Genomic DNA, 27404 nt, shown 5'->3' with positions numbered 1-27404 from the left:
ATTGAACCTATAGAACCAGGCATTCATGTAGAATCCACGGATCCCTCCTAAGTTAGAAACGCGGCTGGTGTTGGCTTGCTAATTTCTTTCACCTTAACACAAGCGGAATTGAGAACGTGTTTACGTTACTTTAACAGACGGAGATCGTGGAAACCCCGAATCGTCGATCTCCCGATGCTGATGTTTTCCAAGGCCATGAAGAATGTAATCAAGGTCCTCTACCACCCAGGTCCAGACAAAATGGTACACTCGACTATTACGCTAAGTCAACTTGAATGCGTACTATGCAGTCAGCGGTCTGGTGCATCACAGTTTGATGTTTAATTACCATGGGTGGAGGACAATGTCAGACATAGAGATATAAACAGCTGGTACATTATGAGTAGATTTCTCGCTCAGCCTCAGACGATATGGATGCCCACTATGCACTTCTCACATGGTATGTCCGGTATTACTCATGGCTGATCGTGTATCAGCGCTCAAGGGGATCTCTTTGTTGGTGATTCGGAGCCCAAACTAAGTCATTCTATCATTACAGAATGATGCGTAGTCTTCAGGCATTCATAGTCCTGGCTTGAGACTTATTGGCCAATGATACCAAGGTCTTTTATAAGCGATCGGGGGACCCCTCCAAATGACTTCTTCCAACAATTTGCAACGTGCACAGTGATTCTGCCTCGATAAAATAACTGTATCTATCTTCAGTTTCAACTCATTGTCTGAAAGGCTACAACTGCCCAAGTCGAGGTATGAGAGGGACTGCGACAGGCTCCTTATCGGCTGATACAAGGAGCCTGTCGAAAGAACGAAGCAGGGATATTGCGTGACATGATTTTGAGTGCGGTGACTTTGGGTAACCTTCGAAGAAAGGTTTCAAGTGATTCGGTATCCTCCGGAGCACGGAACGCGAACCCGAGGTTCAAGAACATTATTGTTTCGGCGTGAAGAAAATTATCGGGGAAGACTGGAGACATTTTAGGATCCAGAATGATTGACAACGCCTACAAGGACGGCAACAGTAGATACGCGAGCAACTGGGCAGCACTGCCTTGACTTTCAGGCTCGGACGCCTCACAACGTTCGAAGACGACAGCATTTGCAAGGAGATAACAGTCGCAGGTGTCATCGCCTGGGAGGATCTGGATGTGCCGTTGAGGCTCAACTCTTCAAGGTTGGGCATGCGCGCCAGCAAACGGAGATGATCGTCATTCCTCTGGTCTGGGGTAAAGAATGCTGTGGTTTTGTGATAAGGAATATCATATAAGTCTGATTCCTGCGTCTTCAACTCCAGCATCATAAAGCGGGCGACGCTGGAGAAGGCATCAAAGGTTTTGAAGTTGGCATCTTCTGGAGGGTCGCTGTATAAATCTAAGTGTACCGGCCTACTGAAGAAGGCCCTGCAGCTAGAGAGTGACTGAAACGTCTCCAGCTGGGCTCTTTTCTATCGGGGTGCCGTACGTATCAGCATCAGCCACAATGAATCACTAGATAGGTCATCATTGCTCCAGGTTGCCATAGACAAATTCTGACTGCGAGGTCTGTTGAGGACGACCCCTAGCATCCATGACCGTTCTCACAGGCGCTGACGGTAGGGATTCTGGGGCACGAACGAAAGGTATTTGTCTGACCATAAGCATGGTAAAGTCAAAGCCACGGTCCTCCACTGATGACAAACATAATACTTACTAGTCATGAGTCCCACACTCATAAGTGCATAATGCATTTTCTCATTGTGAATCTTCATCAAATTCTCAATTGGTATACTAACTATGTCTGCCTGGTTTTAATTCCTGGCAACTGCCATAGCTGCCCATTGGAAGCAACTGTGTCGCTGGACTGCCTTCGCTATAGTCTCCACCAAAATAATAATAATAAAAGTTCAGACACCAGCATTGGAGGAAAACAGCAGTGAAATGGAAACAGAGGCAAAAAATAAGCTGTATGGTTTACCAGCTACACCAGATCTGGTGTAGTAGCTCTTGTCACACTGACCAGAGGTTTGATTCCTCTCAACTGTGTGTCTTATGCCATTGAGACATTCTTTTTACTGTAGGATCAGAGATTCTTTATTTTAATAGCTGTCATTCTTAATCTCAGAATAAGAAAATGGGATGAAGAGACCTGTTGGTGGTAAATTTCATGCTGATCATTACTCAGGGTCTGACATGGTGTAATGGCATGCAACTTCTCTTGCCATGAGTTCAATTCCTGAATGTTTCCTTTCAACAATAGATCCAGGTTGCTTTTTCTTTCTATTGTGTATTCTATTTTTCCTCCAGTGCTCACTCATCTCATGTGTCTAGTAGTCCAACCTGATTCTCCTGAGACTCATTCTTCCCTGTCCAATGGATTAATTACTTAGCAAGTTCACTCCAGGTTTGAATCCTATACACTCTGTTGGACCAGGAATATTAATGAATATTCAGGTGTAGCTCTAGTTCTATATACTACCAAAAAAAATTGGAATCAGATATGGATGTACACAGTTGGAGATGTCACTTGAGATTCAATTCCCATATGGTTCAACTGTGGGAAAGAAAAGTCTGAGATGATAGTCATAAATGAAAAATCATGTATGAATAAATGATAGTCTGACTAATGAATACTGTGACAACAATACAAGGCAGCTTTTTTTCTTTCAGTGATTTGTCCCTTCTATCTTAGTGTCCATCCCAGTTATGGAATAGAGAAGGTTGTCACCATAAATGTGGTGTGATACTGAAAGATGGAAGTTTCATGAACAACAACTAGTATTTCACAGAGGATATCATTCAGTGAAGAGGTTTTGTGTGTGCATAAGATGGAAATGGATACAGCAGAGTGCTATCCACTGATCACAACCACACCAACATACACACAACACTTCTTAGTTCATTGGGGGGATTATAATGTGATAAAATAGTAACAACAAATATAATTGTCTTCTCAAATGATTCCACTGTGCACAAATAGCAATAGCATGTGTATAACTGTCTCAGATCTCTCTAAGTCTCAAAGCTTTTCATTTTATCAAAACAAGAGGTGGCAATGAATGTTGCTGGGTCTCAAGGCAAAGAGTACTGTAGCTCAATACAATACATTGAAACACTCCCACAAAACTCTCAAAAAGGTTCTGAGTGCAGCTCAGATCAATTCCAAATCTCTAAACACACACTACACAACTCAAAGTTTCATGCTAAGCAGAAACACTTTACAAACATGTTCACAAGTGCCAAAGAGGTCAAACCTCTGCACATGAGTTTTCAAACTGATCATAAATCCACAGGATTCAAACCTATGTGACCCAGAGACACAAAATGCAATAAAATACCATTCAACAGACCCAAAGGGTTTGAACCTCTGCCACCTGTAGTGCTGTGTGTCACAAATACCTCAAAAACTCAAGATAGTGCCCTTCAGACACTGCTCTCTTATTCTCTGACTAGAGTGCAATTCAAAACCTCTTATCAATTTGAATTTAAGTCCCTTGCAAGCTTCTGTGCTTTGTGCAGTTCTCAAATCTCTCTCAATGATATCAATAATGGGTCTATTCTCTCACCCAAAGTTACAAACACAAACTGAGAGCTGGAGTGCTAGGCCTTCATGCCCAATACACTGCAACTGTAAGAGGTCAGAAACTTGTCTACTACTCTTACAATGTGGTACTTAAATAGTCTACTACTGTACTTACAAAGACACATCAAATATAGAAGTTTCAAAGCATGAGACTCCATTTTGGAGTCTCTGGCATATCATTCACACACATATCACAGTCTGACTTGCATATTCTGCTCTGGGTCAGGACTGTCTTTTGTTTCTATGCAACCTGATACTGGTTATCTCTGTTAGTGGCCTGGCCACTGATCTCTTTGCTTTCTTATCTCCCCAGAGCAATTAATCTATGCACAGAAGTCATTCTAGACTCCTGGGATTATTTCTGGTCATTTCTTTCACCAAACCTTCTTATTTCTCAGCCAATCTCTCTGATATTCAGGTTTATCTCATTGTGCACCAATGCTCTGTTCTAGAACATGTCCCTCAGCAATTTAATACCCATGCATCATTGACCAATGTGATGCAAAGTTGTGTGCAAAGCCCTGATCATATTTTGATCATGTGCTCTTTATTTTTAGTGGGTCTTTCTATACTTGTATTAGTGCAATTAGTGTCAAGTTTGTGCTCTCATGTGTAGTATGACTCTCTGGTATCATCCTGCTGCTAGGCCATGCTCTTCACCCATCATTGCTCAAGCCAGCTGTCATATAAGTCCCATTTCACTGTGCTCTAGCCATATTCTTTATTGCATGCATAGTAGACTGTGATACAGTCAATGTATTGTCATAATTTGCAAAATTACATGCCTGGACATGCAGTGAGTGTGTCACTAGAATACCTCTCAGCAGCAGATGTAGCAACACTTGTATATCCAACACCCTTGACAGAGTTCTTTCTTTCTCTGCCTCAAGATATACCAAGAGGATTCAAGTTGTGGCAACCTTTTCCAGTAATAGTTGAGCAATGTCCTTCCTTCAGACTAAGACTTCCCAAAGACTCAAAGTCATGAGGGCTGGAATTGCATCACAGTAATTCCTCAAATCTACTTGAACAACCACCATATGAATAATCAGAAAGAAACAGGGGTCAAACCAGAATTTATTGACAGGAATAAGCATTTAGGGAAAAAAAGGTTAAGCAGTTATAAGTAAATATTCTATTTTGCTCGAAGGAGAATTCCGAAGAACTTTGTTTCTGTGCATTTGGAGCCTGAGAGATGTTCAAAGGTGAACTTTCAGGAGCAGGGTAAACCTCGGTAATTGCCACTTTGGTTCAGTTCAGGGTCCCAGACTGTTTCGCATCGGTGTATATATCATTGCATAGATTATATTAGAGTTTCTGTCCTTATGAGAATGGGGTCATACTCGCCTCACCCTCAACGGAACTTGCGAGCCTTCCTCCCCGATGACTTTCGGTCTAGGCAAAATACTCCCCCTATACTTTCCAATAACAGTATCACTTCCACCAGGGAATTCGAAAGCAAAGTTCCGTACAATGACAAAGAGCACAGCCTAAAGAGACAGATGCTCAACAAAAAGTGCATTCTTCCTCAAGAAATCGACTTACCTTAAATTCAGTCAATGCGAACGTCTTCCCGAGACATGTCCTAGGTCCATCTATGAAAGTCAAAAGGTGTCGATGACCCTGGATCTCCTTCGCTCTTGGTGCACTGTCCTCCAACCATCTCTCCGGTTTGAATTCCTTCGCATCAGGGCCCCAGAACTGCTCTGATCTGTTCAGCGTCCCAATGGGGGTAGTGATGACCGTTCCCTTGGCAATGAAGAGACTGTTAACAGTCTCGCCGGACTTGGTCATCACAGGCGTAGACAGAGGAAGGATATCGTCTTCAGTTGCCTACGTAAAGGAGAGAAGTGAGGGGCACTCAGTACGCCGGAGGATAGGATACGCACCATCCTCGTAGTCTCGAACACGGGTGGGTGCATTCGTAGAGTTTCATGTACGATCGCGTCGAGGTATGGAAGGCTCGAGTTGACGTGCTCCCACGTCGGATCAGAGTTGCCGTATTGCACTGCCTCTTTGCGGAGCTTATTTTGGATGTCAACGTTCCTGCACAGTTCGATGAGGGCCCACTGCAGGATCTGTCAGTTCCATCTGATGGACGGTCAGTAAGAGCTAATGTACCGTGAGACTAACTGGACGAGAGGACTTCAACAATGGAGAAAATGCGGTTTTACAGAGAATAGACTTACTACTTGTCGTTTCATAACCTGAAATGCTTAGCTTTCAAAATCAAGGAACCTGCCTGTGATGCTCACCCGCTAGTAACAACAAATTCTAACATTCAGAAATTGTGAGCAATAAATGCAAGACCAAGAATTTCTGAAGTACCATCTGCAATAGGCAATCATTAGCAAAGGGCCAAATGTGCGACTGGCAACGCATACCTGTGCTATGATTTCCTCTCGAGACATGTGAATGTTGGCATCATCTGTCTCCGACTTGACTGTATACAAACACAATCACCTTCCTATCGGAACCAGTAGTAGTCAAACTCACGCAGCAGACCCATTACAGATTTATCCTCCTCGTTCTTATGTTCCTTGGCCTTAGACAGGAGCTGGTCAGCTATACTAGAGAATACACGCTTCATCTCGGCTAGACCCCCTTTCCTCTTGGAAGGCAGCCGAAGAATTACAGGAAACACAGTTGCCACCATGACCGTGAAAGCAAAAAAGGTAGCGCCGGCGCTCAAGTCCACGGCGTCGAAAACCTGAGGTTTCCCGTTGATGGCGCCAAAGTCGTGAGAGAAACCTGCTATACCAATGCTATCCATCCTAGGTGGGCAATTGAATTGGCTACTGAGCGGTATGTAGTTGAATGATAGCCTCACGAGATGCGGTTCATCCTAGGACATGGACATGATCAATCAATCATTATTATCGCCGGGCGTGACATACCAGTTTTGCACATCGATCGTGGAGGACCCGTCGCTTGCTTCCAGAATAGCGTCCCAAGCGGACGACGTCTAGGTGAAATTTAAGAAATATCCGATAAACTCAAGACTCCTTTATGTACCCTGTGCGCCGAGTCATAGAAAATATGGCTCAGATCACGTATAGCTGAGTTATTGAACGCTGGTGTAAGAAATTTGCGCTGCCTGTATGTTTTCTGGTTACCAAAAGGTCGTGTGACGTACGAGAGAGCAATTACCTTCGATGAAATTCCCCCTCCGCCCAAGCCAAATTTCTTCCGAACTGAGAACCAAGATACTTCAGAAAAATCTGCTCATGCTTACTAGAGCAAAAAAGGACACACCATTATTTCGATGAAAAAGCGAATCATGGGTGGCTTGACGTATCCAAAACCCTCTCTTCCATAGAAATGTGCCACAGCCTTCGGGTCGCAAAGAACCAGTTTTTGCTGTCCCAGGAATCCGGAGACACTGTAGACAGAACCGTACTCCGATGACCATTGTTCAAACAAGACGCCTGGGTTCTCGGCATCATGGATAACGCCAGCGAGACCGTAAAGCCAGCTTCGACTCGGAGGACCTCGCAGTTTGGTGGTAATGTTGCTCTTACGATTTGTTGAGATCTTGTAGATAAGAAAAACAGCGACAAGAAACAAACAGACGTCCGTAGCTGTTATCTGGTAGGGTGTCATGTTGCGGTGAGAGTAAGTCATGGGACGGGTCGAAACATCTGAGCATTGCGGCAACTCGGACCTAGTACTCGGATTCGCACTCGCACTCGGTTGGATGGAAGCCTCCGATTAGTAACTGCCATTCCGTCAGCACATCCGCCGCCAGCCTTAGTGAGGGAAATCGTGGGACCAACAGACAAACACCAACGCCTTTCTATGTCAAAAAGTTTCCAAAAAGGCCGGGGCGGATGAACCGAAGGCCCAATTAGTAACAGGATCGCGTCGTCGTATCCGTGGCCAACTGGAAAAGTCCTTCCGGAATCATACGTTTATCTGTAACTTGAAAGATGCTGCATTGTTACATAGTCTGAGCGACTTTGCCGATGGTGAATGTTGCAACCCCACAGGATTAAGTATACTTTGTCTGCATTGTAAATGTTGGAATCTGTGAGAGAATTCGAGCAATCCGGCATTCCGGCATGCTGAGTAAGGAAAGAATCCGAGAGAAATTGAAGGAATTAGGTAGAAACTACCAGCAAAGGAGTAGTCTAGTATGAATATGAGAAGTCAATGGGGAAACCTCAGGAGTTTGTAACCCAAAAATGTCTTACAAGCATGTACTCTGGATACAGTCCAAATCTCAACAGTAAAAAGATCAGGTATACCCGAAGCAGAAGGGTAACATCACATCAAACATAATAACTCGTAGGCTTCTCAAACTCTTAACACATGTAAGACTGTATGTTGTGAAGGACGCCAACTTCCGCTGAGCCCATTGGAATATGCAACAAACAAGTCTCGCTCGATCACAGGCTCATCCACACCATGACTGGAAGATAAATAGTTAACCGACTATCTGAACAGACATGGACCGCTACTTACACGTTTCCAACATGCTCAACTACATTTTTGTGGGTTGACCAACATCTCAGATATTCGGAGCACCGCTGACAGGATCAGTCACGTAGGTCAATATCTTGCTCGGGCTCTACTTCCTGTCGCTTTGACTGCTCTTCCGTAGTGAGTGGCCTAATCTTGCATTCAGGACCGTCACGTAAATGGATGTAGACCTAGACAGAAACAGAGTCATGACTATTGACAAAATGAAGCTGATACACTCACACATTGGCGCCATGTCAGTAAAGGACACCCAAATACAGCGTGAGCGCCTCCGCCACGGGCTCTAAACCTACTAATGGATCTATTCAAGCAAACGAAAACGTCCCCAAGAATCCATATTCTCTACAGTAGTGGTGGTAGGATCGCGAGACACCATGGTTACCAGATAGGAAACCATAGCAGACCGCTTAGAGTCGAACGTGATATCACCGTTGCCTTCGTACAACGTGTCAACATCCGGGAAGATGAATTCCCCGTAAAAACGATAACGGCGCACGCAGTGATGTCGCCAGAGATCGGAATAGGTACAAGAATAGCATCCGTTGGAACATCCGAAAACACATATGGCCAAACTCGTCGGGTCGACAGCAGGATTAATTTGTGAACCTAGCTCCGCAGCGGCTAGATTTCGCGCATGGGTTGCTCTATCCTGAAGCCATACTGAAATAAGGTTCGGCAGCTGTGCCATCGCGTCGGAAAAACTCGATTGTGTGATCTGTTCCTCTCTCGGCCTGTGAAACAAGGATTTGAATGCAGCAAATTTGCAGACGTCCTGGTACGGCAGCACTCGTCTCCAAACAGCAGGGTCAAAGCCACGCTGGTAGGAACGCCTTTAAGATGCCTACATGAGACTGTGCTCAGTCTGTGCGACTTCGTCCCAGTGTTCTGCTATCGCAGCCTCAAGACCAGGAAGTATCTTTTTCCAATCTGGTGATTTTCCTCATGAAGATTAATTTACGGAGGGATGGGAAAGTCTTACTAGAAAACGTAAGTGTTGCTTCATTATGTACCGAGTTGCACCATTCGATACCGCGGATGCCGTCCTTGGTGTACCCTAGTTTAAGAAGGCGAGCCTCGATGCTATGATTGACGGTGAGATTGCTTCGAGATGGAGAAATAAAGATGACTCGCTCTTCATACAAGGGTGCTCGGGAATGTCGGCCCGGCACAGCTTGTAGGGTGGTGGGTTCGCCTTGGAAGGCCTGAAAAATTTTTAATGAGATTCCCTATTATTCCTTGTACAGGGACTGACTGTGATTAAGTTCCATCTATTCTGTTTGGGTAGGAGTCGAGTGCCCAAGAATTGGGTGTGCGACACCTGCCGAGTTCAGAGGCATTGAGGTCGCGATGTGAAGGGGAGGTTGCAACGAAACTGCCGGAAAGATGGCTTAGTCATGAAATTGATGTCATATATTGTGTCATTGTCTGTCACGTGGTTGGATGGGTACCCCTTCGATGCTTGATAATAAAATTTCGACCCCATGTACAAAATTGAATTTGGCGAGCACCCTTGTCTTCATATTGCTCCTTTATCAATCGCTGCGACTCTCTTGCCTTGGCAATTCGACACTGTGTCTCTCAATCTGAACACCTCTTGGCATGCTACTCTAACAGTTAGCATAACAGACTATTGTAGAGATAGTGCCTACTTTCAGCATGTTCTTCACAAAACGTTTTCGCTTCTTGAAAAAAAGGACTGTGTTGAGAAACGACCTTCAGCTAGTCTATGTACATTATGTAATCGTAGCTTAGCACGCTGGGGATCGAAGGTCAGCTCTTCAGCTCTTGACCTTCGTCTCCAGTCCTGGCACTCACCGCTGCGCTAAATAACCTGCTCTCAACACTATGTGCTTGGGAGCACCAGGGTTGGTATTGGATTTTAAATCATCTAGTTTGCCCATTATCTCGTTGACATCAGGAATCCAGTAATAATGACTGTGGACACTGTGGGTTGTGATTCCATCTTAATACATTAATCAAAACATCATATAGGTGCAATTGGTAAAACATACTGTATGTGTGAGGAATGAGACTTAGGACAGTAGCGTCTGCACCCCGGAACAATTATTTTTTTACCCTATGCCTGTAAACCAAGCTGAGATAGACTCGAGTCAGCATTTCGAGTCGACAAAGAGGATAAAACAGACTTGGACGTCAAACGCCGCTGGAAGACGCGCCGGCGAAGCATCCAGTCGGTGAAAACACATCTTGCGTCGCACATCTACTCCGGGTCACAAATCAGGGAAAGCATAAAGCCATTCTACCGTACTTGCATCACAAACTGATACCTCGAACAGGAGGTCAACCCATCGATACTCAGGGATATCTCGCGGAAGTTCGATTCCTCCTTCAGCCTCTCTAACAGCCTTCCAAACGAATGAAACATTATTTGCAGTCAGAGTGCGATAGAAATTAGCATCAACTCGTGATAAATTGATGAGCTCTCGAGAAGTCAACATGCTGAAGATCCGTTGAAATCCTGGTTATTTAATAGCATTTCGCAGGGCAGATATATAGAGGAACGTGCAGTGAATAAGATATCCAGAGGCATCGTTAGTAAAAGACTCAAGTCATGTCGGCGCCGTCTCTTCTGCTGCGTCTTTCCTTTCTCTCGAGATTTTTTTGAATGCTTCACCGTCCCCGACTTTCTTCGCCTTCTTTTCTCTGGACTACGCTTAGGTTCTGGCACATACTGTTAGACACGATTTCAATACAACTGGCTCCTTACCCTGTTCAGAGCCTTCAGATTCGTCTTCGCTGTCATCTTCTGTTGGATTAGCAAGCAGGAGCTCCGTCGTATCCCGCCGGCCGAGCTCGATACCCCTTTATGTCGGGATGGACTATATATATATTGAATACGGTCTGTCGAGCACCCTCACCGCGTTTCTGCTTATCGCTACGCTGTGTGAGGTCTACATTATAGCTAACAGTGTACTCTATTAGGTGCTACGAACGCGCGTCACTTTCTTAGATCTTCCTCAGGTTTCCCTTGCCACTCTTCCCGGTGCAGAGTAATGCGCACTGGTCGACGTGGCGCGCCTGACAGAATGGGGGCTGGTGCATGTGTTGTTGGAAGCCGGGGATAACGGTTTACCTCCCCTCGTGAGCCACAGACGAGTAGTCTTGAAGTTGAAGGGGTTTGACTAGGCTTTCTTTGGTACCTTCGGTCCTCTGTCACAAAATGAAGACATTATATATGCACGTCAGGTTGCGGTTATTAAACAAGACGAGAAAAGTCACTACAGCAATGCTGTAAAGCTGCAGATAGATGACCTTTAATGGCGAGGTTGATCTAGTCACATCACATAAGAGGCGCTTAATCGCCTCACTTCGAAGACCGCTAGGTCGAAAGTCTGCCACAAGGACCACAATGCACCCAGATCTGTCCTCAGGAATCAAGATGATAAGGCACGCATCATAGATTAACTATTATAGATCACAAAGATATCACCGCATCCCATGCTTCTGATATCCATAATATCTGCTTCCTCTCCTCACTCCATGGTAATCTAACGTATAGGTTAGTCGCCAAGCAAGTCAAGGAGGCAGCTATAACGACTTACAGGACGAAGTATCCCTCTGCGTACTAACCCCTGCTACCGCCGCCAAGTTGACATACCCCTCGTCTCCGATAGCCTTACCCTTGCCCTTTCCCGCATCCGGCAGAACCCACTCCGCCCGACACCAGACACAAGTAACCTTCTTCCCTGACTTCTGAGCGGTCGTTCGCCCTTTGAAGGGTATGAGCACAAGGGACAAAGGATAGGAGAGATAGTACACAGCTTACATTGAGCAAAACAAACCCCATGTAGCGCATTTCCGCAAACCTCGCACCACGTAAGCTTGTTTTCTGGCTCGGTGTGCATCTTGTCGTAGCAGATCGGACAGTCATCTTCCTCTGTTGGCATGCGCTTATTGCTGGCATTATTGGAGTCAGAGGCAGGCGCTTTCCCAGTAGCTCGTAAATGAGCTTGGCGAAGTCGTTCGTTCGCAATGGCGTTTGGCGCGCGTGCGAAAACATCTTGGAGTTCGGTCGTCAGAAGGGCTCTGGGCAAGGAAGATCAGCGGGCACAGCATAGAATGAGTGACAGGCGCGTAGTACTTTTGGTACCAGTATGGTGATTCATGGGGAACCTGGAGGACTAGAGTGCAGTGAGACGATGTCAGTCGATGGGAAGAGAAGGGTATGTACCTTTTATAAATATGAAGATCTAAGACTAACGTTCAGAACAAAAGCCGAAAAATAACAAGCGGGCACGTACGATATGCTTGCAATGGTTGCCCTTCGAAGCATCGGGGCCTGAGAAAATCGTAAATTTTGATTAGGCGAATCGACAACACATACAATCACAACGGGGTGTCCGGTCGATGACAACAGTATAAACCTAATCTTCATTAGCGACGTGATCAATGAAACACCATACAGACCGCGTACATTCCCTGTAGAGCCCAATACCTTGAAGGTCTCCTTCAACTCATCACCATTGTGTTCCCTATCAATCATGAAGAACCTGACCCGAAATGAGCAACGATCCAGGCTGAAGGACAATGCTCCCACCTTTGTTCGATAACCCTATCCAGTCTCTCGAGAATGTTTTGAGGACATTTCTTTTTGAAGATGGCGCCGCGCTTCTCGAGTTTGGGTTTTGGTTGACGAGGGGTCTTTGGCTTTGCTGGGGCCTTTGGAGGTGCCTCGGCCTGAGACGTCGATGATATAGGAATGGAATAGCCGTGGGTTGGATCGGAGAACCACTGGTCGACTGTGGAAGGATCATCCGGCTTTGTGTCGCGAGCTGCAGAGGAGTTGGCGGTGGTAACTGGATTGATTACTTGCAAGGCTGCTGAAGAAATTTGGGAGGCCGTCAGAGTACTGCTTTCGGAACCGATAAACCAATCATTATCCGCGGGCTTGACTTTTCGAGCCCGTTTTATAGGACGAGGCGATGGTACGAGCGATGTCGGACTGGACGTGGGCGAGCCAGTGCGCTTATTGGCGACGCGGGCACAGATATATCGACTGTCGTCCTCACATTTGAATTTTCTTTTCCGGTTTGCTAGACGAGCAGAATCGGGCGAACTGGTTACAGTCGGGTTCGTTACGGGGGTGTAAACTCGCCAGTCTTCATAGTCGCCATTAGCATTGCGCTTGAGTAAAGACATATATGAATTTTCTGCGACAAATTTCTTGAACAAGAAAACAACCCGAGAAAAAGAATCGTACCTCGCTATCGCGATCAGTCCCCTTTTTTGTGAATCAGAGAGATTTCAGAAGCTTATAGAGAGCTGTATCGAAATGAGGCGAGATGTGGAAGATTTGAAGCTGGAATTAAATTATCCCTTGACTTTTTGCCCTCCCAACTTTTGGAAATGACAGATAATCGTATCGTCGGTAGACGCGTAGTGGTGGGAGGAAGGGGTCTTGGCCATGACGTAATATTTCCCACGCGGTACGGCCATGCGGTGGCTGTGTCACCTCACCTCGAAGGGTCGTCGATCATTCATGCCTTTGCCTTGTCTCGTCGTATTCGTTTTGCCGGGCTGGGCTTCGATCCTACAACATTCATCTCTCAGAGAGCGGTCTCAGGAGGAAGGAAATTTCACAACATACCTTGCGAACCTCCTTCATACTCGCTTTCACTGTTATTCTGGTCTTTGGATTGCGATTCCTCGGATTCAAAACCAGACTCAGCGTCACTCTTTCGTTTGGGCGGCACTTTGATTCTTGCAGAGCCACGTGCCGGTTCGGCAATTTCCAAGGTACAAGGGAGAGAAAAGGCTGCAGGAAGGGGACGAAGGAACCTGAAAGTGAGATGGTGGTGGTTCGAGTCCAAGAAGAACGAACAATAGGTTTTCCTTTTGCAGAATGTGGTGGTCCATAATTACCAAATAATTTTCAAATAATGCAAGGTCGAGGAAGGGTTCATATACTGTACGTAGAAATCGTAACGCGTAACGCTGCACCCGTTCGTTGCTATGCATAACGCATAACGATAGCTTTGTTTTCGTTACTGCTTAACAAAGTTCACAAATTTACCATACAAGTTCGATGCCACCTACTTTCGTTACTTATATCAGAAACCCTAACGCGGAACTCCGGATCCGTTTCCGAGTTTCTTTCCTTCCTGACCGTAACGCTCACTTGGAGCTTTCTTCCCTACATTCACGTACAGTATTCACAGTTGGTTCTGAATATCAGATAAAACTTTATAGCACATCTAGCAAGTTTCTCTAGGCCTATGTAATTTCTCGCGCATCTAATAACAGCCCGTCGGGCGGCTAATTGACTGACAAGCCACCGTAGTCCATGGCCCGCCGTCAGAAATAAGGGGTAATCCAAACCGAGAGAATTATCTGCTGAGACGTATAGCGGAAGAGTTAGCAGCTATCCTTCGTACCGCCAGTGTATCCCTCTACACTGTCCGCCGGAGCGATATACAGCCAACACTTCAACAAACGTCTCCTCGCTATCTTCCATAGCTCGCACCCAATGACGAAAAGGATAGTCATGCCGAATACAATCCCCCATTCCCAGCATATATCCCGCTGGTAAAATACCGAAGTGTTAAATCCAGGTATATAGATAGCTGTTCATGCCATCAATACATCGACTCAAAATTAAGCGGAACATGTCACTCACGCAAAACAACAGTAATCATTCCACCAACGACAGAAATCAAGAGCACCTTGTTTGCCCAAAGGTCTTTATGAAACGCTCTTCCGGGCGTCAAAGAGAATAGGGAACGGTCGACTTGATGTAAAATCAGTCTGGCGAACAAAATTATGCATGCAGGGAGACACTCACAGGACTTCAATTCGAGAGCATAAAGCAGTATCTGGAAAATCAAAGTCGCAAAGACCGTCGATCGTGCCCGGAATACGAGATTACACCGTTCAGATGGCGCGTGGTTACACTCTCTGTACAAATCACCATTTCCCTTTCCATAGACCACGATCACGAACTGAACACGTAGAAAAACGTCAGCATCTCGAAATTAAGGAAATAAAATAGATAACATACGTTAATCAAGCAAGTCGCGCCCATGATCACCCCATAAACCATGGTATCAATAATGATAGGCCACGTAAAAATACCCTGCTTGACAGAATGAGGAGGCCGCTGCATCAAATCAGGGTAAGCAGCCTCCAAACCAAGACCAAACGCAGGTGGAGAACTAGTCAACTAAATCACACCAACATCAGAGCCATGACCCCAACAATCCAAAAAGACCTACCATATTCACCCAAAGCACAGCAAGCGGGCTGAGCGGAAAAACGCTCCGCCCATCTTCATCGATAAAACTGAGCCCTACGATGAGAAGAACAACCTCGGCAACGTTGGTAGTTAGCAGGTGAAGAACGAAACGCTGGATGTTGGTGAAGATCCTCCGTCCTTCCGTAATAGCAGCGCGAATCGAATCAAAATTGCTTTAGGGAAGATAATCAATATGGAAGCCGCAACATATCTATGAATCGACTTACTCGTCAGTCAGAACAAGATCTGCTGCATCTTTAGCGACATCAGAACCAGACATACCCATCGCAATGCCAACAGGAGCGAGCTTCAACGCCGGGGAGTCATTGACACCATCACCGGTCATAGACATATGCTTTCCCCTCCTCTTCCCCACTTGGATCATACGAACTACGAAGATATTCAGCACTTGGCTGACAACAAGCCATACCAAACACATACCTTTAGTCTCTGGTGCACATCGCGCAATCACCAACGGAAGTTCAGGAAGAGCATCAATCTCGTCATCCGTGAGCCTATCAAACTCCGTAGCCTAAACCCAGCATTAGAATGCGTAGAAAAACAAAAACGAACGCAATCAAACTAACCATCATAACAGCATTCTTGGGTGCGTCCGGCATTATAATCTCGACAGATTCCGCAATGGCCTTGGCAGTCGTAATATGGTCGCCTGTCAACCTAAGCATCAACAACATCAGTACCACTCACTGAACACTCAGCGCAGCTCACATATGAACAACAATCCCCGCAGTCCTGCACGCCCTGACCGCTCCCGCAGATTCTGGCCTTGGCGGGTCAAAGATACCAGCAAGAGCCATGAACGTCAGATCCTTCTCTGCGTCTTCACGGGAAACATCTTTGCGGTCTATCATTCGTTGGGCAGTAGCAATCACACGAAGACCCTCAGACGCGAGCTCCTCTGCCTTGTCAAGAAACGCGCGTTTGGTATCTTCAGTCAACGGCGAAGTATCTCTCGGTTTGGTGAGAGGGGAGGGAACGTAAGCAACACAGGAATCTAAGATCCTCTCAGTCTACAATAAAGGGCTGTCAGAAAAATTGTGGACATAAATGTGTCCACGTACCGCCCCTTTACACATCACGACCGCGCTTTTCTGCTCTGTATCGTAATAGATCGTGGACATTCGTTTAATCGAGCTCGAAAAAGGGAATTCGACTAAAAACCCGAACCGCTTGTTCTCCTCGTCAGCAAAATGAATCTTTTTGGCATGCTCAGAGTCGCTCCGCTCGTCGATACTTTTACTGCTTCCCGCAGTCAATGAAGGTTGGCCCAGGCCCAGCTTGGTGGCAAAAACCTGGAGAGCGACTTCGGTTGGGTCACCGGTGGACTTCCATTCGCCTTTCAAATTCTTATGGATGCTACATTGTAACGTTAGCGGGAAAATCATGCATGAATATTCGAAAGCTTACGAGGAAACGTTGCAAAGGGCGGCAGCACGAACAGCTTGAGCGAACCCTTCATCGAGTTTCCCAGGTTCCGCTATTACATTGCCTTGTCGTACAGTACCAACAGGCTCGATGGCGTTATGACCTGTCTCTGCGGAATAGGTCACAGAGTCAGATTCATGCCCGCCTAACCAGAAAGTGCGCACAGACATTTGGCCTACAACGAATGATGAGTTTCGGACTACGATTCGAATTCGAAGGATGAACTCACCTAACGTAAGGGTCCCCGTTTTGTCGCTGCAAATATCGGTAACACCGCCTAGATTCTCAAGGGCATCGAGCTTGCGCACGATGACGTTCTCCGAAGCCATCTTTCTCGTTCCAACTGACATAGTGAGGGTCAGAACGGCGACGAGAGACTCGGGAATGATGGCAATCGCAGTGGCGATAGCGTATAAGATGACTTCGTTGTTGATGTTAAACTTGGAAGCGCCGAACACGATGATAATCAAGAATAGTGAACACCCAAATAGGGTAAAAGCCAGTTTGGAGAGCTTCATTTGTAGAGGCGTCCCGCCGCGAATGTCACTGTGAAGAACATCAAGCTGAGAGGCACTGAAGAGAAGGAAGGGACTTACAGAAAGCGGAGAATGTTGTCCCAAATCCGAGAACCAAACCATGCAGTAGCATCTTGCTTGCCTAACGGGCTTTGGTTCATCGCCTCAGCGATGCGTCCAATCTAATTACGATGATCAGACTTCGGGATGTTCGAGAGCACAACTGCCCGTACCTGGGTATTCATACCGGTTCCAATGGTTATCCCAACACCACGACCTTTCGTGACCACGGTAGACGAATAGCATAAATTTAGTCGATCACCGATTGGCATTTCTAGCTGAGGATCATCAATGACCTCGACATCCTTAGCAACTAAATCGAGGGTTAGCACAAAGTACTTCTCAGTATGCTTTTAGACCGACCTGGTACTGACTCTCCGGTCAGGAGCTGCTCGGATACCTCGAGATTGGAGGTGCTGATCAGACGGAGCTGTAAAAAAGGAATAGTAAGAAAAGGCCGGCAACGAAAATGGGGTAAATACATCAGATGGTACCACATCTCCATCCTTGATCATTACCACATCCCCTGGGACGACCGTCTTGGCAGGAACATGCAAACTTTCACCGTTCCGGATGACCAATGCCGTGGGACTGGAAAGCTGGCGGAGTGACTCCATGGTCTTTTCCGCCCGATACTCTTGGAAGAACCCGACCCTGAAATTTCGCTCGTTCAGGCAGACGCTGTAACAGCAGAAACAGAACCGCACGTCGTATTTAATACTATGACGGCTGCTATAACGGCACCTTCGATGAAATCTTGGACACCAAAACTTAGAGCAAGTGCGGCTAGAAGCACAAGTGTCAAGGCGTTTGCTGAAATGATACAGATAAGGGGATGTTACGCATTGATAAGAGAACTAAATCGTACCAAGCTGGCGTACCAAGACGCGCCAAGCAGAAACACCTGTTCGTCCCTTTAACAAATTCTCTCCGTACCTCTCGAGCCGTCTGTGAGCCTCGTTTTTAGAGAGACCATCCGTTTGCGATGTCCCTATCTCGGACACCAATTCTTCAATCACAAACGTATGTGCCGAAGAAGCTACATCGGAAAAATTTGGATTGGTGGGGGGAACGGTGACAGAGCAGTTAGTGTTGGTGCGACTGCTGAGTTTGAGTCTGTCAGAGCTGGCGTTGAAAAATCGAGAGATGCCCATGATGAAATCGGAAGTGGGTCATGTATCTATTGCCTGGATATTTTAGGCCGCCATTTTATATGGTGCAAGAGCCCTCGATCAACAACCAAGACAGGAGCATCTTTAACAGAGAGACATCCGAACGGATTGCCTTATAACTCATAAGACATCCCGACATCCAGTCCCAAGGCGGCCGGACTGGACAAGCTCAAAAAATGGAATGAAGATCATCAGTTCGTGCCTAGATAGATGGCTGTTGGTACAAGATACCAGACCGACTCCTGTCACGAGTCGCCAAGAATAAGTTCGACGACGCGTGGCGGTTGGAATTTGGGCGGTTGTTGACATTTAGTGTGGTACCCAAGACATTGACCTTCGGGCCAAGCACAGCCAAATGGCTAGTTTAGTAAAGTGCCAATAACCGAACCCCAGGCCCCACTTTTGGCCCCACATTCGCACCGCTGAGTTGATTTTATATTTGTTCTGATTATTTAAATAATTTGATGCGAGGAATAGATCGCAGTCGGAACGTTAGTTCAATATTCATCGGTATTGGTCTCTTCACTCTCTCGCTGTTTCTCATGATGGCAACGACTCAGAGCATTGAGGGGCCAACTGGAAGGACATATATCGTTGCCAGTTAGTATTTTTTGAATTCGTGTGCATTTGAGTAGAGCAATCAGAGGTCCAATCGTCATACAAACCCTGCGGAGGTACCGCTTCTGTCCGCGCTAAGGATGGTGGAAGAAATGTGTCAATCCAGTTGACCATAGCGAACCTAACAATGACGAAGAGAGAGTACTGCCGCACAAGCATTAGTACCAAGTGTAGTAAGAGTTCTTCCAAGTAAGGACTACACATTGCACCTCTTGCAATAAGTGCCACAGGCTCACCAAACGACCATCGAGCAGCATCAGGCCAACATAGACATCTTTCTCTTCAAAAGGACCAACTGAAAATCATATATGGCCGCCCCCGTTGAAAGCCGATGACAATCGTAGAAAAATATGGGGAGATAGAGTCGGTAATAGGTATAGCCCGCAATCGGACATGAACGTCTGAGATGGATAACAACTCCGATTGAACGAGTTACCTTCATACGGATCTTCGAAAGTGACAGATGATTCAGATAGTGGCCTCTTTAGAAGGCATAAAAACTGCGGAGAAAAACAGGGTGACCGAGCATCTGGACCTTCATACATTTAGGGAAAAGAAGATGAAAGAAGAAAATAGGCGTACTGGCGAAAAAGAGCCGCAATTCCGCCGAGCCCACATTAACAGGCATAGATACGAACGGCTTGAGCGGCAAGCTTTAGCCGTGGAGATGCCGAAAGCTTTCTTTCCGACATCCGACCCCTTGCATCTGACTTCTCAGAACACTACCTTCACCTCAATGTGCTGTCTCCTGGCCCATATCGTGAGGACTTTCCAAGGCTTGATCTTGACACCACCGTCTGATATGATCAAGGCTGTATTCAAGAATTTTCTTTACTTACCTCATTAGCTGGAGCCTATCCAAAGAGGAAGCCTTATCGGACTTCTTATTATGGTAAAGCAATGACGGAATGGGTAGCTAATAATGCCCCCCAATCTACTTTTAACTTAAAGCCAAATGAACGCGTTCATCGCAAGTTTACGTGCACTATTTGTGAAGATTGCGGAGAACTCAGGAAGTTGCTGAATCGCATCTTCCGGCTGACGTCCTTGTACTCGCTTTCGGTATTGGGTCCGTACAGAGTCTAATAAAAGGGCTATGTCTCCGTTACTTGCTTATCATCTCCTTCGTGAGATAATATGTGTGCTACATTTTCCAGACTCTTTTTGCTATTTTTCTCCGTCGTCCTGTTACCTGGATTATTGGCGATACCCTCCCAAAGTACCACTCGACGGTCGGGCTGCACAGATCCAACTACTCGCGTGGAATGGTAACCGCCTATTTTGTGGAGACCCTGTGGACCTAACGCTTTTTATAGGACAACTTTAACGGAAGATGAGAAAAGAGCCTATTTTGAGGCAGAACTGTGCCTCCTCGCAGCGCCTGCTCAAACTGACATATCAGGTGTCGTTTCGCGCTACGACGACTTGGTCAGTCTTCCTTCTTCTTATGCTTATTTAAATACTGGTATAGTAATCGATCCTTACACAGGTTGGTGCCCATGCACAGCAGTGCGACATTGACGATGGCAATGATTTGTGGCATTTAACAGGACAGTCAGTGCCTATGTGTTAATGATTACAGACTTGGCCTAACGTTCCAATTCCATGATCTCTCTCGCAGATTCTTACATGTACGAATATACATCCTCATCTTCCCCCAAAATAGATGGCCTAAATTTGTAGTATAGGTTCATCGTTACTTCATGCACGCCCACGAGACACTTCTCCGTAATGAATGCGGGTATACCGGTACAGTAAGCCCAGCTCATTTCTACACAACCCACCGACAACTTTCATCCCTCTTTCCCGCCTTCAGATCCCTTACTGGAACGAGGTCGTCGACGCCGGCTCATTCAGCACCTCCAAAGTCGTGTTAGACTTTGGAGGGGAAGGCCTAGAGGCAAATGACTGGGACGTCGTTGATGGACCTTTCGCTAACCTGACTCGCAACCTTGGGCCTGGAACGACGAATACGAAACATTTCCTTACACGGGAAGTGAATGAGACATCCGCGCTCCTGGAAGGACAGACATACGTCGATGAACTTCTTGCGCTGACCAATCTATCGGATTTCCGGGCTACGATGTTCATCGGAATCCATACGGCAGGGCATATAGCTGTTGGAGGGGATGTGTGTACATTTCCTCTTCGTGGTAGTGATTTTCACTCTTTTCTCTCAATGGTAGATGGCCAACGTCATGACGTCGCCTAATGACCCAATATTCTGGCTGCATCACGGATACGTGGACTACGTGCGTTCAGTCCGGTAGCTGCACTCTCTGGCTGGACTGATTCCAACCTTATCTTGTAGGTTTGGTGGAAGTGGCAGGGCGGTAACGAGACGCGGATTAACGACCTAACGGATGTTGGGTATGAGACACAAAGAGAGCCTGCTACGGGCTACGTTGTATGGAATACTGTTTTTCGGAGAGAATTCTCGCTGAATGGTGTACTGCTAGGAAACGAACCGAAACACGGTGTTATATCTTTTTGACGTCCTCCCTAACGCGACGGTATGTCACGGATTTCTTTCTTGTTGATGATTCTCATTCAATAAATTCAGGTTGCTGACGTGCTGGATACGGAAGGCGGTTATCTGTGTTATACTTATGCTTGACGTTCTCTTTTGATTTATTCCGCACTGATATTGGCCTTTCAAGTTCAATGGGTCAGCCACTATCAGATACTTACTTACTTTGTATGGTGAGATTAAATGAAATGGGATGCCCCCTTATGTTGTCCTTTCCCCGGCTCCTTGAGGCTCTTTGATCCTGCGATGAAGTGCTCTATCCAATAGTACAATGCTACTTTTAAGTTTTCGGGACGGAATGAATTCATCGGATATCCATTCCTCTTGCGAGATGGGCCACGGAATGGAATAGAGTCTGATGGATTCGGAAAGGATAGCTAAATATATGATCTTACTGTACTGAGGTGCTAATTTTAACATTGGGGACCAGCGTAAGACATGGGAACAATTTACCCGACTCTTCCTTTGAGCTTACGACCACGGCATATTTGCCTCAATATCCATCGTCACTACCAACGACGCATAATACTGCTCCAGTGCCGCATCTCTGGTGCTAATAATGATTCCTCCCACCACCCGTATCATTTCTATGAAAATATCTCTCATTTAGGACGTGTATATGCTCGTTTTCTGTGTTTGTCTTCTGGGATCAATCGCAGCAGCTGCGGTCAAAGAAGACAGAATTACTTCAACTGCAAGTGCACCCAATCTCCTACCTATTTTTATTACTTTCTCATCACCACTGCTAACTTTCTCAGGATGGCCCTGCCTTTGCTTGACCATCCCTGTAACCTGCTAATGCCTGAAGAAACCACTCCTTGTCGTCAAGTTCCATCATCACAGCAATGATCCGCATATTTCAGGGCAGAGCTGAATATTTCACGGGAACGCCGAAAAACGATAGATCTTTATTCAAGGCGCCACCATCGACTGCTCGAGACCTTTTCACGCTCGTTATGGCTATGTGTTTCTGCTAGTTCACTTTCTCCGACCATTCACGCTTCGACCCCACTACGCATCCCCGTGAATTGTAATGGGTCTGATGAAACGAGTGTGAGTACGCTCCAATAACGTTTGATGCTGTTATTGAGCTGCGGGTAGATGTCGAAGCCTGGATATATCATAGTTCCGCGACACGAACCAGGGTCGGGAGAAGACCATGACTGACAAGGTTGTTGACGGGCTGTCCTTGGACACGGTGCACCTCATAGCAACAGAACGCGCTAGAGTTGCTCGACCGATAACATCCCTTTCCCTGTTTCTTTGTAACGAGCTATAATTTTCCCAATACGTATCTCAGTACTTCAAGAATGACGTACTGGAACCGATCATGAAAAGACTAACATTCCATCTGCACGCGAACGTCTCTGAAGGCTCGCACCGCAAGAGATCCTCTTGCGCAAATAAACCCTAAGGTCCTTTTGTTCCGCCGCTTTTATCTCATTTTCTCATTCTTTCTCCTTATCTGCCGTGTTTTTCACAGTTGCCAAACTCTCGACTCTCTCTTGCTGATATCCACCGCGCCAGGAACACCAAAGGAAGAGAGAGGGCCAATTGTTTTGCGGCAGAAATTTACTCTCTCGCATTATCGGCACACACCCATATTCCGGGCGTCGTTTGCGTTATGATGGCATAATCAGTCGCTGATGGTATGCCATGACGATGCGATACCAACTTCTCTTTACTCTTAGGGGTGAGCACCCATTTCGGGAGAAGCGACCTTCCAGGCACCAGTTGCAACCTGAACGACCACTGAGATTTAACGCGACAATTAGTGAACATCATAGCCTAATCCCAGAGAATGAAGTAAACTAATCCTACCTTGGCAGACATGGCAGGTTTGCCGTTATTATGCGCTTCTCGTAGTGTTGTGTGTCCCAAGACTCCACACAGGGAATCCAGAAATTTAGGACATCTTGACTATAATACCCATACCTAAGTTTTTGAAAGGAGAATAAGACTTATTGAAATTCCATACAATACCAAAAGTTTGGAGAAGTCATAAAATCAATCCCAAATCAAAGAAACAAGAACCGGATCATGATGCTGTGGTAGTATGAGTTGCCATGCTCATAGACTTGATATCTTGGGCTGGCTGACTTGTACTTTCATTTTCACTTTGCCATGTCTCTTTCCTTTCTGTCACTGTTGTCTACCTTGTTTTTGCTATCTTTCTCTTTTACAGATTCATATTTATTTTCAATGCAATACCATGTAGCTCTGAGATCAATGAGCATGCAAATCTGATTCTTCCACCCTTGAGCATCAAGGCTCAAGATCATAACACCAAATTTGAGGTAGCTTGCCTCCCTGATAATTGAGCTATCTTAACACCAGTGGAAGGGCTGGTATGGGTCATATAGACATTACATTCATGTCAGTTCATTAGTATTATTGTTTCTGATTTGCTGATTTTCCCTCTGTCTTTTTACTCCAATATTATTCCTCTCTCTACTCATCTGATATGAAGACTAATGCCAACAGCAGATAACACCTCCTCAGAATATGCTGGAAATTGAGGCACAATAGCCTGGACCACTATTCATGTGCTAAGTGTGGCTGTGACTCTTTCTGTGCTGTACTTGCATGTGTCTGGTGGTTCAGTCTTGCTTGAGGCTGAGGTAATTGAGCTAGAATATTCACTTTCATCTGACACTTTTTATTCTGTAATACATATACATACATAAAACTACTTTCTATGGGCTCTGGCAACATAAGAGCATGTGTGTAGCTACAGTCAACTCTAATAACCCATAGTGGTCAGTGGACCCTCAGAGCTATGGATTATGAGAGACTATGGGGTTGGAGAGAGGATGTTGTAGATCAACTTCAAGGCTCTCATAGAGGCTTATATTTTGTTAGTAGGCCTATAATATAACATGCTTACTATTTAAAAGTGAAGTAGCTTGTAATCTGGCTATCCTGAAGTGAATTAGCCTTATCAAGCCTTGTTTTTTGTCTGAACAAAGTCAAGATGCTTTTCAAGTTCTGAGTGAATGGATTATTCATGATCTTGATATACTTTTGAAGAGTTCTGACAGCTTGAAGAGCCTCATGGCACTTAGAATGAGGTTCCAACACCAAATCATCATCACTACCATCATCACCATCAATATCACCTCTGAGTCTATTCTCATCCATGCCCTCATCTGCACTCTGTGATGCTATCACTGTATCAAAGATATCTTTGTCTGTTGTCTCTTCCACATTCACATTCTCTATCTCTGGATTCAGTAAGGATTCAATATCCATGCAGTTATGGCATTGCAATACACCTGTGCCTTGGAGATCATCAAGAGATTCCTTCAGCTGCTCCTTCATGTCTGTAGTAGAATTCTGAACAAGTGAAGTGATGGAAATTGATACTGACACAACAGGAGCAAGAGGAGTATCAGGTAAGATCTCAGCTTTCTGCCAACAGTGCTTTATTGTGGAAGCATCCTGTTAGGCTTTCACTAACACTCACAAGTCTCTAGCACTGCTTTTGTCAGGGTCCAATTCTAGATTCTGAGTTTGAGTCTGGTTTTGATATAAAAGTATGATGAGGATGATGAGGTAGGCTATAAGAATTTCACAGAGAGAAGTGAAGGGTTGTGGCTGGTAGATATAGTCTGCTGTTGTGGCAAGAGTATTCACATCAGGTAGTCAGAGAGTATAGTAGGTGGTATTAAACCTTAGCTTAATGTTATGATTTTTCCTATTTTCTTTTCTTTTTATTTGATTTATTTTGGATTGACCTCTATTTCTGCTTAGTCAGAGCACCTATCTGGCACTTAGGATCATGAGAAGGCTTAGTCAGCAGCACCACCCCAATTCTACTGTGCTGCTGTGAAGCCTCACAGCAGCACAATGGCAGAATACCTCTTTTATCATTGTGCAGCAGTAACAGCTCAACAGTAGACAATACTCTTTTGTAGATAGCTTAGTGACACTGGACAAAGCACTCTACAGCTTCAGGATGAACAATTAGATAGTTATATCTTTAGAACAGACAATGATTAGTATCTAAGTAGTGTAGCTCTCACTGTAGTAATCTCAGCTTCAAGCTAAAGTTTATTCTTTCACCATCTTATCTTGAGTGACTTGCAATGCCTTGACAACACAGCACCATCAAACACATCAAGTGGACTTGTTACAATTTTTCCTATTTTTCTTCGATTCTCCTTGGAAATGACCCCTATCTTTGCTTAGTCAGGGCACTTAGGCCAGCACTTAGGACCATGGGAATGCTTAGCTCAGCAACCCAGTCAGTCCTTGTCATACCGCGTTGCTGTGTGCTGTGAAGGGAGAGACAATGTCCCTTTTATCCTTCAACTGCGGCACAGCAGTAACAGCACACAGCAGGACAATAGCTTTTGTGGAGAGACTAGCAACAGCAGGGGAAACAGCACACAGCAGAACAACAGCTTTTGTGAACGTTTATTTATAGCATGACAGTATTTAAGTAGCGTAGTTCTTGCTGTAATACCCCAGTCTCGAACTAAAGTTTCACTTCACCATCTCATCTCGAGCTCCTGCTACTTGCAATGCCTTGACCTCACAACACTCTCATCACATCAGTGAACTCAGTCGGACATACCTGAAGTGTGAGATACCAAACTGTTTATCATGTGTTGATTGTCATATGGAATTTGGGCTTAACAATTAGTTCGAGACTTCTAGCTTTCCTTCTTTGAGCCTAAAGGCTAAAAGAACTGAACGCTTCTTATCAACTTCTCTTCCATCAACAAAAGACATCATATGTCTTTCAACTCCAGCTCTATCAACTCCGAAGTCCCCTCTTCCTCCATTGAATTGCTGACTGTTCTTCTAGAAACCTTAACAATCAGGATAATCAGGGATTATCAACAGAAGGATGATGTCATCCAACAACTCATCAATGGCCTCTCTACTGAGGCCCGAAACACCGAACTCAGATCCAGAGAAGGGTCTGAAGGCATGGGCCAACCAGGTCCTTGCCAAGAGGAGGAGGAACCCCTCCCGGATTCCTCACGAGTCTCGACCTCCAACTCCGAATCCATCAACACACTGGTGGAAAAAGAGGAGGTCGAGCATGGCAAGCAGTGGGGAGATGAGCTCGATGAAGAGCACCGACAGTTGGCCAGACTTGGCCGACCAACAGAATAGGGCCCTGCCTCCAGAACCCAGGAGCACCGAGAATGGCCCCTGGGCACCAAGTGGGATGAAAATCCCGAAGACGACCCCTATGCCCCAGATTGCTGGGACGAACCCAGAGATGATCAGGATCAGAGTACTGATCCTCGATCAACAGTCACTGAAGGAAGCAGTCAGGAACTGTGGCCAGCTGGGGGGCGAAAGTGGGCCCCAGGCACCAAGTGGAATGAGGATCCCAAGGATGACCCCTATGAGGTCGACCGGTGGGATAACATCACCGACAAAAGAGAAGGCGGTCCAGACGGACCCCTATCCAGTGGGTCAGGGAGCAGCGGTGACACGCCCTCTCCTCGTTCAGGCATGTAAAATTGTGAAAATTGCGAATACATGGGCCGCATTCCAGGCCAGTAAGCATGTAACAGAAAATAGGACTAGAGCACACAGAAACCTCGCTATCATAATGATAAACTGGAGTAACAATAAGCAGAGTGCATGGCCTAGTAACAGACTAATACCAGAGGGGTTAGGCTGCATGTGAGGTCCCAGCACTTGGCCCTAAATGCACTAATACTATTACAAGAGGACATGCTAAAAATAAAAAGACTATGATCGAAATATGATCGGCAATTCTGATCACATTGATCAAAGATGCACAGCCA

At 45.7% G+C, this 27404-nt stretch overlaps 9 protein-coding genes across 9 annotated transcripts; 2 read left to right on the top strand and 7 right to left on the bottom strand.

Annotated features, from left to right (window-relative positions):
* Window positions 1-773: 773 nt before the first annotated feature.
* BT62DRAFT_1011372 (uncharacterized protein) lies at window positions 774-1637 on the bottom strand (the record flags this gene model as incomplete). Its single annotated transcript, XM_043177777.1, has 3 exons — window positions 774-1001; window positions 1055-1441; window positions 1521-1637. The coding sequence occupies 3 exons, from the start codon at window positions 1635-1637 to the stop codon at window positions 774-776; spliced, it is 732 nt and encodes a 243-aa protein (XP_043035070.1).
* A 3255-nt stretch (window positions 1638-4892) lies between these two features.
* On the bottom strand, window positions 4893-7158 carry BT62DRAFT_907855 (cytochrome P450; the record flags this gene model as incomplete). Its single annotated transcript, XM_043183680.1, has 12 exons — window positions 4893-5045; window positions 5101-5388; window positions 5445-5624; window positions 5677-5687; window positions 5745-5775; window positions 5934-5998; window positions 6052-6329; window positions 6386-6400; window positions 6453-6520; window positions 6571-6652; window positions 6706-6749; window positions 6811-7158. 12 exons carry the CDS (start codon window positions 7156-7158, stop codon window positions 4893-4895), a joined length of 1563 nt encoding a protein of 520 aa, XP_043035069.1.
* A 1116-nt stretch (window positions 7159-8274) lies between these two features.
* Window positions 8275-9016, bottom strand: BT62DRAFT_473346 (uncharacterized protein). The gene has a single exon (XM_043181078.1). It carries the CDS (start codon window positions 8723-8725, stop codon window positions 8339-8341), a length of 387 nt encoding a protein of 128 aa, XP_043035068.1. The 5' UTR covers window positions 8726-9016; the 3' UTR covers window positions 8275-8338.
* Window positions 9017-11424: 2408 nt separating this feature from the next.
* On the bottom strand, window positions 11425-13474 carry BT62DRAFT_473049 (uncharacterized protein). The gene is made up of 10 exons (XM_043181077.1): window positions 13259-13474; window positions 12596-13208; window positions 12473-12548; window positions 12383-12422; window positions 12300-12337; window positions 12230-12248; window positions 12140-12179; window positions 11825-12084; window positions 11601-11768; window positions 11425-11546 (listed from the first exon to the last, which is right to left on the bottom strand). Exons 2-10 carry the CDS (start codon window positions 13195-13197, stop codon window positions 11485-11487), a joined length of 1305 nt encoding a protein of 434 aa, XP_043035067.1. The 5' UTR covers window positions 13198-13208; window positions 13259-13474; the 3' UTR covers window positions 11425-11484.
* Window positions 13475-14255: 781 nt separating this feature from the next.
* Window positions 14256-18773, bottom strand: BT62DRAFT_936873 (potassium/sodium eff). The gene is made up of 18 exons (XM_043187203.1): window positions 18179-18773; window positions 18018-18123; window positions 17793-17964; window positions 17674-17740; window positions 17484-17623; window positions 17332-17432; window positions 16965-17281; window positions 16718-16910; window positions 16372-16666; window positions 16019-16320; window positions 15877-15967; window positions 15731-15821; window positions 15517-15679; window positions 15270-15462; window positions 15056-15217; window positions 14840-14996; window positions 14675-14785; window positions 14256-14621 (listed from the first exon to the last, which is right to left on the bottom strand). Exons 1-18 carry the CDS (start codon window positions 18462-18464, stop codon window positions 14413-14415), a joined length of 3156 nt encoding a protein of 1051 aa, XP_043035066.1. The 5' UTR covers window positions 18465-18773; the 3' UTR covers window positions 14256-14412.
* A 1463-nt stretch (window positions 18774-20236) lies between these two features.
* On the top strand, window positions 20237-21842 carry BT62DRAFT_936872 (Di-copper centre-containing protein; the record flags this gene model as incomplete). Its single annotated transcript, XM_043187202.1, has 10 exons — window positions 20237-20368; window positions 20417-20528; window positions 20590-20654; window positions 20722-20731; window positions 20789-20854; window positions 20917-21231; window positions 21287-21352; window positions 21412-21507; window positions 21560-21613; window positions 21664-21842. Coding segments are annotated over 10 exons (970 nt in total), but the record flags the coding sequence as incomplete, so codon positions are not given.
* Window positions 21843-22625: 783 nt separating this feature from the next.
* Window positions 22626-23463, bottom strand: BT62DRAFT_1011366 (uncharacterized protein; the record flags this gene model as incomplete). The annotated part of the gene is made up of 5 exons (XM_043177776.1): window positions 22626-22721; window positions 22772-22903; window positions 22975-23040; window positions 23230-23382; window positions 23452-23463. 5 exons carry the CDS (start codon window positions 23461-23463, stop codon window positions 22626-22628), a joined length of 459 nt encoding a protein of 152 aa, XP_043035064.1.
* A 760-nt stretch (window positions 23464-24223) lies between these two features.
* Window positions 24224-24951, bottom strand: BT62DRAFT_1042371 (uncharacterized protein; the record flags this gene model as incomplete). Its single annotated transcript, XM_043178448.1, has 2 exons — window positions 24224-24854; window positions 24906-24951. 2 exons carry the CDS (start codon window positions 24949-24951, stop codon window positions 24517-24519), a joined length of 384 nt encoding a protein of 127 aa, XP_043035063.1. The 3' UTR covers window positions 24224-24516.
* A 1558-nt stretch (window positions 24952-26509) lies between these two features.
* BT62DRAFT_1042370 (uncharacterized protein) lies at window positions 26510-27283 on the top strand (the record flags this gene model as incomplete). The annotated part of the gene is made up of 1 exon (XM_043178447.1): window positions 26510-27283. One exon carries the CDS (start codon window positions 26510-26512, stop codon window positions 27281-27283), a length of 774 nt encoding a protein of 257 aa, XP_043035062.1.
* Window positions 27284-27404: the final 121 nt, after the last annotated feature.

Source organism: Guyanagaster necrorhizus (assembly GCF_019112545.1).
Source record: "Guyanagaster necrorhizus MCA 3950 unplaced genomic scaffold BT62scaffold_36, whole genome shotgun sequence".
In the NCBI taxonomy this organism is placed as follows: Eukaryota; Fungi; Basidiomycota; class Agaricomycetes; order Agaricales; family Physalacriaceae; genus Guyanagaster; species Guyanagaster necrorhizus.
This window is presented reverse-complemented; position numbering and strand designations above follow the sequence as displayed.